The 12344-nt window shown below is 35.9% G+C and overlaps 1 protein-coding gene across 2 annotated transcripts; it reads right to left on the reverse strand.

The window, feature by feature from the left end:
• Positions 1-1099: 1099 nt before the first annotated feature.
• LOC134844101 (uncharacterized) lies at positions 1100-6071 on the reverse strand. 2 transcript variants are annotated; one of them, XM_063860583.1, is made up of 6 exons: positions 5876-6071; positions 5237-5420; positions 4452-4604; positions 2826-3102; positions 2243-2383; positions 1100-1420 (listed from the first exon to the last, which is right to left on the reverse strand). In XM_063860583.1, exons 1-6 carry the CDS (start codon positions 5930-5932, stop codon positions 1147-1149), a joined length of 1086 nt encoding a protein of 361 aa, XP_063716653.1. In that variant the 5' UTR covers positions 5933-6071; the 3' UTR covers positions 1100-1146. The 2 variants fall into 2 exon arrangements, with proteins under 2 accessions (XP_063716653.1, XP_063716654.1); XM_063860584.1 differs by having other exon boundaries at positions 5237-5434.
• Between the last annotated feature and the right edge of the window lie 6273 nt (positions 6072-12344).

The following is a 12344-nucleotide window of genomic DNA, read 5'->3' on the forward strand; positions in this document are numbered from 1 at the left end:
TTAAAGCGTTAGTCTCAAACTCTAGAGATCAAAGGACCGAATCTCCGGCGGCACAAAAAATTTTCCAATTTTCCGAAAAAAGTTGAAATTCGGGTAAATATGATAACGGGTATATCTAGGGTACAACAAAGGGTTCAACCTTAGAGGGTTGGGCGGAGGGAAAAGAAAAATCAACACCTTGTATGTATTCATTATTTTGCCGGTTTCAAATCGACTCTAGCTCAATTTTGAAAAATCAAGGTAATTAATTAACTTGGAAAAATTTTATTGCTTGGCAATATGGAATAAATGTGAAAATTAAAAAGAAAAGAAAAATCTGATTATGGCCTATTTACAGCTTGCGGATTAGCAGAATAACTAGGTAAATGAACAGCTGTTTCTCGGTTCACATAACGTTGGGCTGCGAAAATAGTCTGTCGCGGTGTTACATCGGATACTGCTGCTCGATCTTTAAGTGTTTTTCTGAACTTACGTTTTTCGATGTCAGCTGGATCGGGGAAGTGGCAGTGATCTTTAACGATCTCAACGGAGTCGTCCTTTGTACGCACACGGCCATTGCAGCTACTTTCCGCAGCGCCAGGAAAGGGAGTTGTCTGCCAGTGTTCTGTGTTTAATATAAGCATACCCTTCAAAAATCAGTAACTCAGAATTTTTGTTTGTAAGTATGATTTCTATCGATAGATAGTTAATTTCGTTTCTATTGAGTGTTGTCAAGTGTTTGCAAATGAAACAGATTGAACAACCTGTCTCTTTTTGCTTCGATTAAAAAAAGAGTCCACTTTCTTAAATTGCGTTAACTTTAATGTTTCGAAGATTATTGCTTTTATTGAGTGGCCGCTGCTGTTATCTAGGTTGTTCTAATTTCTCTACTAACTACCTATTGTTATCCGGATTAGTTGGTATCAAAATGTGTTTAATATGAGATAAATTTACTTATCAGCTTCTAGAACAATTATCACTTCGATCAATGGGACTGTTTTTTGGACTATTTTTGGGACTGATTTGTATGGGACTGTTTTTTTGTACTTTGCTATGTTTTTTCGGACTGTTTTGTATTGGACTGTTTTGTATGGGACTGTTTTGTACAGACACGATTTTATGAATTGCGTCGAAATTGCAATTAACTTTGGCCCTTGATAATGTCTGTCAGGTAGAAGTACTGGTCTGTTGATGGTTAGGGTCAAACTCCTCTAGTTCCAAATCGGTTTTCTGTTCCTGCCTTCGTTTCTCAAATCTCACCACAGATAAATGTTTGGCCACAAAAAGGGACAGCACCGAGACTAGAATGACAACCGAGCCCGTGTAGTGAAATATGTTTAGCAATGGCAGTGTGTGATATAGGAGGAAATCGGCAATGGGCATGAACACTACTTGAGTCGTCAAAAGAATCGGAAGAAGAGACGCTTTCTCATACTTCATGCTAAAAAATACAACAATGAAGTAGTTATGAAGCGATGGTGAAGTGGCTAAGGGTGGCATATAAACCAGCCGAAGTATCAACCAGCCGAAAATATGTAAGTGTTCTATAATAGTTATGTAAGTGTTATATAACAATTAAGTAACAGTTACGAAAGTTCATTCATATGATGTAACTTTTCGGCTGGCTTATATACTCCGCGCATTTTTGCTTGATTTATACTTTGGCTGATTTATTTACTCTCGTGGCTAAAGTGTCGGCTTCTTGATCGGAAGTTCAATCCTCGCCATGATTTAAGGAAGTTGCCGTTTTGTGAGTCAACAATTCTCAATCCAGAAAAAAGCCAAAAAAATACATGTAGCTCTTAAATGGGGGCACAACAGCTGAGTGACATTAAGAGTGACTTTTTCCCTGTGATAACATGATTTGAATAATAAAACTATGCTGCTCTCTGAAAAATTAAGCTTCTCTCGGTTAATTAGAAATTGTCATGTCCATTCTGAGAAACCAACTAAAATGTTTTGAAATTTCACGAGTTTCCTGGTTTTTCCCAGTGTAACATGTTTAAATTTCAAAACTGCTACCTTAAACATAATTCAGTTCAGGATCAACCGCCAACTTAGTCTTGACAGGCCAAAAAACTTCTCAGAGGGTAAAAATTCTCGAGTTTCCATACAAAGCAGTTTCATTTTACACTTAATAAACAAGACAGCGAAATTCTTTTAAACTGTAACAGGTTGATAATTAGACTTTTTATTCGCTTGAAAAGGTCAAGTAACTTCTTCGGATGTTGGAAAGCCCTAACAACAGAAAACTCAGTTATACCTGAAAAAGAAACCGCCTTGAAGTGCCACAGCCAGCAAAACTATTGCACCAATTGAACATCTGATACGCACTGTACATATTGCAAAGATGAAGGCCACACTTCCAGTCAAATACAACGCCAGCAGTGAGAAGAAGGCTCCTCTGAAATCAAATTAAGTAAAAACTTGGACCTTGTAAGTCCAAAGAGCTATATGACTTTTTTCAGTGCAAGGAAAATCAGGATTAATTGCTTGAAAACAAATAAATTTGGAAAGTTTTCTTTTTCGAATTAGTGTTATATAACAATTAAGTAACAGTTACGAAAGTTCATTCATATGATGTAACTTTTCGGCTGGCTTATATACTTGCGGTAAAAACTTTTGTTTGAAAAACAAAATAAGCCTGCTCGCTCACCTCATTCGCTCGAAAATAGAAATTTTATTCTGGTTTTCCTCGACACTGGGAAATTTTTGACTTTTGGGGAAAATCCAAAAAGTTTTCTTTTTCGAATTAGTATATTTTTTGAAAGCATGAAAAAATTTCAAGGTAGAAAGTATGGTTGTAAGTTGAATAAGTGCGGCTGCAGAAAGTATAATGTACTCACGAAATGCCCTGTAGCATTCCAGCCACTGCCCAGTGGATCTCTCCAGAGGTCGAGATCATTCTCATCATAGTTGCCCCAAATGCAAAAGTCAGCAAGCCGCACACGACAGTAGCCAGACCAAAGTAAAAACGGATCCCGGAGCTGTCAGCGACATCCGCAGATTTCGCAACGGCATCGACCCTTTCCGGAAAGCCCAAAATTGGCGGTTGCATGAATATTATAGCACCAATCGTTGCACCAACAGCACATATAATTTGAAACAGTGATGGTTTCTCCCCTAAAAGCAGTATTCTCCTAAAACACCATCTAAACAATGGTTCTCAAATTTATTTGTTCAGTTGTTAGCTTAGAGTAATCAATCTCTTTCCATGAGAAATCCTCAGAAAAACACGTTAAAAGCACAATTGAAGCTTCACAAAAAATATATGGCTAGTAAATTAACAAAATATTGGGCTCAAACCGAATAAATTCTACAAAAAAAGAGACGCACTAATTCAGCAAACTCAATTTCAGAAAAACAGTCGAAAACACAGCTATACTATTAAATAAGCTTTCTTCTACCGAGCGGCCACTAAGCCCACAAAACTTAGCTAGACGCCCGTTGAGCCAACGTCAAAAAAAAAAGCCATGACAAAAAATAAGCGATTAAGTTTTCAATCTTGAAGCGTTTACAAAAAAAACATCCTCCCTGAAATTATCATAATAAGTCAAGTAAGTTTTTCTATTCAAACTAAAAGTAAAATAATATGAAAAGCCGATAAAAGTTAGCCAAAACCATTTAAGAAACAAGGATAACCGGTGGCTGTGCTAGTAGCGCTGAATGCTCCGACCATTATCTTATAAAAAAATACATAAAACGCTTTTTTCAAATTAAGGTTGTTTTTGCGAGTCGTGTGATTTAAGGATCTGAAAAAAACCGAGAATTCAGGCATATTCGACTGTCATAGTAAAATTGGCAAATCAAGCGATGGTTTTAGGCAAAAAAAGACAAAAACAAATTCTAAAACTTTTTTTAAAATTTTTTTGCGATTATGTTTTGAAATGTTGAAGTTTTTATTCCAAAGATGGTGCTGAAAAATAATTTTACTTGAGTTCAACTTAAGTTTCATGGATTATTATTCTAAATGATGACTTTTTGATTTTTTTTAATGTTCAAATCAGAGCTGAAAGGGCTTTAAAATGATATACTAATCCGCCAAATACGACGATTACTTGCGGTAAAAAATTTTAGTTTGAAAAACAAAATAAGCCTGCTCGCTCACCTCATTCGCTCGAAAATAGAAATTTTATTCTGGTTTTTCTCGACACTGTGAAATTTTTGATTTTTGGGGAAAATCCACAAGGGAATCACGACTAAAAGGGCTTTAATTTGATATATCGCTCGACACATTCCGATGATTATTTATAGTACCTAATTTTGCATGGGAAAAAAAAGAAAAAACTAGAAACACATCCGAATACAAAGCTCCTCCCCATTTTCAATGGTCTGAACAAAATTAATTTCCTAAGCCAAAAACATTTAATCGAAAAAAATTCTAGCCCAATAGCTTCCAAGAAGGCTAAAATTTAGCAAGGCCAAAAAAATTGAGCAAGAACTATTGAGACAAATACTAAAAACATACTAACTCAGTATAATGAAGGCAACAAGCATTGTGAATGCAGCTTGCGTCTGTAACACGAAGCCAATCTCAGTGAGGGGAAAGAACGATAGACTCATCCAGATGAAGCCAGCAGAGGATCCGTCGCAAACAGACCTCACCAGGAGCAGCTTCCAGTGGCCTGTAAAAATGGATGTCACATTTTCAAACAAAATAGAAAGGGCTGAAAAAATTTTGGTTTCTACTACCGTTTCCATCTCTCCCAGCATACGACGCTTTTATTCAAGTCATCCATTTTGCATTAACATAATTTCCTTTTCTAATCCTGTAAATCTACTTGTTCAGTATAAAAGTGACAATTAACTTCGGTTTTTTCATTAGCCTCCGGGCCAGCTTCCACCAATCAATCTTGGACATTTTTTCCGTGGGGGGGGGGATGTCATCTATTTTGAGGAAGCCGGTCCCACCTCGAGGAGGCGGATGACACTGAGACCGAAGCGCGAGTCGAACACAAGACCTTGGTGTTAAAGGCCGCGCGTCTTATTCACAGAGCCATGGCTGGTCATTAATTTCGGTAGGGCGGAGCGGCAACTGAGAACTGAGTCTCTTGACAACAAATTGATGATGAAAACTTTATCCGTGTGCGCGCTTTTGCAACGACCATGGCTTTGCAAAAAACTCAGGAATCTTTCAATGTTTCGGGTTTATTTCGTTTTCCAGCCGCTCTTCCAACCCATGAATAATCAAGCCTTTATACGTCGCAAGCAACTTTGTGATAAATTGCTATTTTTAAAGGACAGTCAGCAGCCCTACCTGTGATTTGTGTGACGATTCCATATCCACACGAGTAAATGGAGATACAGAGAAGCACCGAAGCGGCGCCCAAACACCGATAGAAGAAAGGGACCAGAGGAGGCACTTGTGTTGACTTGGCAGTTGCCAGAATCATTGAAACAATCACCGACACCCCAATGGCAAACAGTTTTCCTCGAGACACCTTAGCTCCTTTTACTTATTCCGCCCAAAATAACGTTTAATCATAATGGTTACTAATCAAACGGGATATAAACTCTTTGATCCGACTTTTTCTATTAATCTTCTCGCTCACTTTACCGGCCACCCCCACGTTTGGGAAGGATCTTTTGCGTTTTTAACGCAATATCAGGTCGCACAAATAACAGTGACCGAATCTCATATTGAAGCCCTTTCAATCGCCGGTCGGATTTTTTTTCAAAATTTTTTAAACGCAATATCAGGTCGCACAAATAACAGTGACCGAATCTCATATTGAAGCCCTTTCAATCGCCGGTCGGATTTTTTTTCAAATTTTTTTTGGCATTAACTAGTCGTCGAAACATTCTGTACAACTTGCTCAGCCATATCGGTAACTCTTTTTCTATTTCTATTCTCATACTTTGATATTTGAGCGGACTAGGCAAAATGACCCGACACCTTCCACGCTGACAGACACATTTTCCCACACGAGCTATTGATGTCAGTGGTCTTCATAATTGATACCTCAGCTGATAAGCTTACCTTATGGTTCACTTTTTCAATATCTAAGCCATATGCACGAAGACACTTCTAATGGTGCTTGAAATTAGCTCACATGTTTGAGAGAAGCGTGATAACATTTTGAAAACATTTTTTATCTTAAATATAAAGCATTTATTGATGGGGGTTTGTTATAACCTGAAGGCGTAGATAGAGATAGATAAAACCTCCCATGTTTGTCTGCTGTTAAAACTTTAGAATTAGAGCGAGACACTTTTGACGAGTTTACCAAAAAAGTATTTACGCTCAATATTAATTTCTGGAATTCTGTTTTTCTACCTCGACGACTTATACTGTTGAAATTTGTGTGGTCAACCCTACATCATTCTCTATCCATTGAGTCGACAGTCAAACACATCTGAGATTTTCAACTCGTTCCCTTTTCTCGGAATAATTTCCAAGCACAACGTATAAGATATATTTATCACAAAAGCAAACTCGTTTTTTTTGTTATGTTTTGACGGCAATCAAAAATTATTCAGTGATGCATTGACGTCAGAATGCATACACGGTTAAGCAAGAGCATGCATTTATTCTTTGATAACAACTGATTATCGGTCCCTTTGATGAAGTTTATTTATACTTTTTAAATTTGTATTACGCTTTCCAACCACTTTCGTGTAGTTCAGTTAAACCGTTTAATTTGGTTTTAAACTAATAAAATCGTTTAAATATTACCAGTCGCGCATGCTCAAAAAATTTTCAACACGGTGTTTTCATTAATATTTATCAACAGCAAAACTGCATCTTTTGTCGAAGAAAGTCAGTTCGTATTATAACACTCCAGTTTACTAATTAAAATATTAAACAGATTATGAAAAAACTTCTGGTAACAACAAATATTCGAGCAAAAATACGCAAAATATAAATTGCAGTAGGCAAACACAAGCCAAAAAGGGAGTGAACATAATAAAAAAGCTCTGAAAACGGCAAAAAAGTGAGATGCAAAAAAAAACGAAAAAAAAAAAAACGTTTCAAATAAAAATCAAAGAAATGATAAAAGCGACGGATAATACGGGATTCGTACTCATATCTCCCGCCCAAAAATCAGTTCGTCAAGTCTTAGTTTGTTCTAACTTCACACACTACTTTAATTTTATATATCAGGCAGCAAAGAATGAGCTTTGATACATGGGATATCGCAAGATATACCGTCTATCTAACGCATTGCTTTTGCATTAAAACGTGTGATTTGCATTGGAAAAAATTGACTAGTCTTATGAAACACTGCACAAGATCATTTGAATAGCCAGGCAAAACAAAACAAAGGATACGTGCATCAACAAAAAAATCGGCTCTTTTTCCTTTCCTCCCCCCCCCCCCCTCCCTCCCCCCCCCCGCCTGACGCCAGTTTCAACTTATTAGTGTAACGAGTGGTTTTACGAGGTTGAGTATGAAGACCAAATATGTTTGTCGTGACCTTTTCAGTCTGTATGTAAATTTTCATAACAATCTGGTCAACAAATTTACATGTAAAAATTTGCAGGTGGGGAGGAGGGGGGGGGGGGGGGGGGGGGGAGGAAAAAGAGCCAAAAAATCAAAATTGAACTAGTATGTTTTGATTGGCAAAAAGTGGACAGAACATTCTGCGCTATTTGCATAGCAAGCGACTATCCTTGTTGTTCCGACAACTGAACGTGGGGAGGAGCTTTCTCTTCGAGTGTGCTTAAGTATTTTTAAAACTTTTTTCTAAGCAATATCAGGTACCACAAAAAATCATCAGAATGCGTCGAATGATATGTCACATTAGAGCCCTTTCAGTCGTGATTCGAATACTTAAAATGTTCAAAAATCGGCCCAAATTCGAGAAAAACGGTTTAAATTTTTTAATTTAGCTTGATTTTGTGCGCGTAAAGCCATCTATTAATGTTCCATTTATGAAAATTTAACCTTCATTGCTAAGAAAACTTGTAAAATGCTTTTATGCTAAAGGAAAAATTTCTTAAACTTTTCATTCATTGTTTGTCCTTCATTTTTTTGAAGACAAAAGTTGTCGATTATCCCAAATTCACTAACTTTCTACGCGTTTGTATAGTTTTCTAATTACAGCGCACACTAAAAATGACAAATTTTTTTAAAAAAAAATCTGTATTTCTATGGATGTGGTTGGAACATTCTGTGCTACTTGCACAGCAACCTCAGCAAAGGAACAATTACTAAAGGAAATTAACATATGTAAAGTTTTCGATGTAAAGTTGTTCATACTTTTCTCGACATTGACAAATTTCGCAGTTTTACTATATTTTTCAAACATGAATGAGAGCTTCATCAGATCTTGTGCACGTTGAGTTTTTAACATTCGCGAATGAACATAAAATAGTCTTTCACACCGACAAGGATTTCAAAACTTCTTTAAAATAGCGAAAAAATCTGTCTAATAGCTCACCAAATATTGCAAAGGTTTTTCTTTTCCCCTATTGCCATTTCGGTGATCACACGGTTTGCGAAAGTCTCTGTAACAACTTTTTATTCTCAGCAAATTACGTTTTAGATCAAGCTTTTTTCACATCGCCATAACTTTGGTGTACAACTTTTGGGCATAGACGATTATGCAGGGGAGCAACGCGTTCTTTCCATTAAAACAAAAATTTGGGAGGTTATTTTTAGTGAAAACGAAACAATCTAAAATGATGGGTCAAACATTGAAAAGCAAAACTTTGCAAACAGCGAAAAAAAATCAAAGCGTCTCAAAAAAAAATTAAATTAAATTAAAACCCAATCCCATACAATTTCAAAATAGCGGTTTTATCAATCATGAAATTTAAGCATACATGCAACGCAAAACAGTTAAATTTTGAATTAGCAACGGAACAAAAATTACGAAGCGGAAACAAAGCCGACAATCTTTGAGCAGACACCAATTGAACCGAAAAAAAAGTATTTTTTAAGCCTCTTTGGTTAAGTTTCAAACCCACTCTGAAATTACAATGCCCACAGTAATTAAGAGGAAGTAAGACCGATGCTAATAAATGAGATGTTCCTTTCTATCCAATCAAATCAAACATCGATTTTGCGAATTTTTCAATAAAACCGATATTTGCTCTGAAAAAATCATTTTTCCTAAGTGAATATGAGCCAAAAAAAACTTTAAATATGTGACCCTATAAGCTTAAGTCAACACATAGTGCGAAAAAACTTGTGCAAAATAAACATATTGTGCCAAAGTCTAGCACAATTGTGCGAATTTTGACCAAAATCTGACAGCACAACCTTATTTTCCAAGTAGGATTAATGTACAAAATTGTAAAATCTTGGAATCCTTTCGCCCTCGAATGTTCGATTAATCAATTTAGCATAATTTATGTTTCGCTCTTTCCTTTTTTGCAAGTTATCTGCTAATATGGTCCTGCTTTTGCCCAAAAGCCACAAAAATTTCAAGACTGGATAATCATTTTTTGTGTTTCGTTCCTACTTTAATTTTTACTGATAAAAATTTTAAAATTATTTTTGATTCACAACACTTACAAGAAAGAGTCAAAAGCAAAGCAAAATTTGAAACAATAAAAAACGAAATTTATTTCAAAAACATAGCATTGCAAGCGCACAAACAATGAAACGGAATCGAAAATTTTACAGAGAGGCGAAGCAGAGCTTCGCAACACTTGAGATACAACGCAAGCATAGCAAGCTGGCGAACAGTGACGGAAACAACAAAGTCGGAAAAAATATAATACAATTTTTTTTGGAATAACTGAAAAACTGAAATTCAGAAAAACAGTCGTTAGCACAAAAACGAACCTTAAAATCGGTTTTTATAATTTTTAGAGCAATCACTAGCCCGCCAATAAATGGGTAGACGACAGTTGAGCCCAAAAAAGAAAGAAACGATCGAGATATAAGCCTTATCATCAATTAAAAAAGATTTGAAATTTTTAGCTTTTGCGCATCAACCGATCTGAATAAACTTAAATATGCAGAGCCTTCCCTTCAAACGACACAAAATAGAATGACGGAGCTGATACTACATCAGCTGAAAGCATGTAGGCCGAAAGAAGTTTTCAAAATAAAAACAAACGGAAAAAAAATAGGCAAAACCAGAATTGGTAAATTCTAAATTACAAGAAAAAATTAACACAACTTGCAATTTTCGGGAAAAAAATCTTACAGCACAAGCGAAATCAGTGATGTGGCAAATAAGTTGACAAATCATAAGCAGGCAAGCAAAGCCGAAAATGCAATTTATCACAGAAAAAATTTCAGATTCATATATCCTGACGGGCACTCAAACCCCAAATCATACGATGCCAACGCAATTGCATTACCTGTAGACTAAGTGGTAGGTAAGGATACGGGAAGTAGAAAAAGTTTAATAAATCAAGTTCAATAATAAATCAAGAAAAGTTGTTTATGAGGAAAAGTCTAGTTCTTGATTACAAGTGTACACATAGCCAACTAGCAGTTGAAAAAGAGTTATGAGCGCAAGTTAACAGCAAAAAAACACTGACTCTGTTGAAAAATCTCACTTTCGAGCTTCAAAGATAAAAAAAGATGCCCTTTGAGCTCTCTGAATTTCTAGAACAATTTATGACTGGCGCTTTTTTGATAAAATTAACCAAATTGAGAAAACTGGATCAATAAGTAAAATTTTTATTCCACGGGAAATCCTAAATTAAATTCCACTTTCGAGTTGTTCACGCTTTTTTGCGCCAGTTGCCCACGTTCGTATTTGGAGCGTGCTATTTACTTAACTTTCAGCAGATGAATTTCAACTGAACTCAAAAAATGCATATATCCCTAAGTGCATTCATAAATGCATTATTATGTGTGAATGCACATCTGTATTTATTAGAGCATTTTGAGTTTCCTGAAAAACTCGTGATGTGGCAAACTAAGCCGACAAAGCAATCAGAAAAAAGGTTTATTTTTAAAACGGAACGTTTTCAGTTTAGAAAAAACTAAACGTCTTACGCTTTTGTCGTCAAAGGCGTAGACGTTTCGTTTCCTCTAGGCAAGTGTGCAGAGAAGCCAAGAAATTTGAATTCATTAAAAATCAAGCTATCAAATTATTAAAGTGATTTTGTTGTTGCACAAGTTGTACACCTGGAAAAGTCTATATTCTGATTTGCTAACATTTGCAAATCGCAGGCGTAAAGACTTATTTTTCAAAAAAAAAAGACTTTCCAATCTTTAACTTCTCCTGGTCTTTAGGCATATTCAGCAGATAACGTACAAAAATCCTCAATTTGCTAAAAAGACGCACACAAAGTTAGCAAAAAATTGATAAATCAATTTTTCGAGAAAAAGTTTGACCAAAAAAAACTTTAACGGACAGCATTGCACTGACGAAGACGCTGTAACCAATAGATTTCAAAACGAGAAACACTTTTTGGTTGACAGTGGTATAAAAAAGTGAAGAAAAAGATTCCAGATTTTAAAAGGTGTCCTAAATTTCGCAACTCAAAGCGCAAACTAGCACGTCACCTGAGGGGTAAATGCTTCAATTTATCAGATCAGACCGGGGCGGTCGCATTTAAACCATCCTGCGTTCCTACCTTTTCTTTTTGAAAAGTTCAGGCACATAACAAAAGCAATACTAAATGAACGAGCCAAAATTAGGGACATATGATAAGTTGCACTTCTGCAATAAAACCAAAGCGGGTAAGTTTAGCTGCTGATATTTTCTGCATGTGAATATGCATCGTACCAACCATGTGCAAAAGCCAAATGAAAATACAATTTAGCAAACACTTGCTCGAAGCTTACCATAAATGGTCTTCTGTTTAAGCACTACGTAGATTTTGAGAACATTCGATCTGAGCAGCATCAATAATTCTTTTATTCAAAATAACTTCATCAAAAGGAGAAAGGAGCTGAAAACGAATGAAAAAGCTGCTCAGTTAGATACATGAATATGGCATTTCTTCATTTTAAACAGAAATACATATTTTGGATCAACATAACAATTCCCCTTTCGAGAATGGGTGAGAGTGTTAAGTAGATTGAATCATCAGAAACTCGACCGATCAGAATGTAGCAAAATTAGAATTTGCACTAGAAAACTCTAGCTAATTTACCATTTTTATTTACAGGTTTTTTTAGTAGTTACCATAGAGGAGAGACGGTTAAGTCGATCCCATTGTATATATGACAAATTCACCTTTTCCCATAACTTGAACCAGCGTCTACTTTTACCCTAGTTAACCATAACACCAGAAAACGCAATCAAAGTGCTTTTCAAACACAGCTTTTTGAGATATTTTATTTGCTCGCTCGCACTCTACTTTCCTACTACTAATAAAGGTTTTCTGCTACTTCTTAATTCGTGTCACCTGAAAAATTGGGCCCTCACAATGAAACCTGTCTTAGTTCTGAAAAAGATGACAGTTCATGAGGGTCAAAATTAATTCTAAATCAAAGAAGCTTCTAA

Source organism: Symsagittifera roscoffensis, chromosome 4 (assembly GCF_963678635.1).
Source record: "Symsagittifera roscoffensis chromosome 4, txSymRosc1.1, whole genome shotgun sequence".
NCBI classification, from domain to species: domain Eukaryota; kingdom Metazoa; phylum Xenacoelomorpha; order Acoela; family Convolutidae; genus Symsagittifera; species Symsagittifera roscoffensis.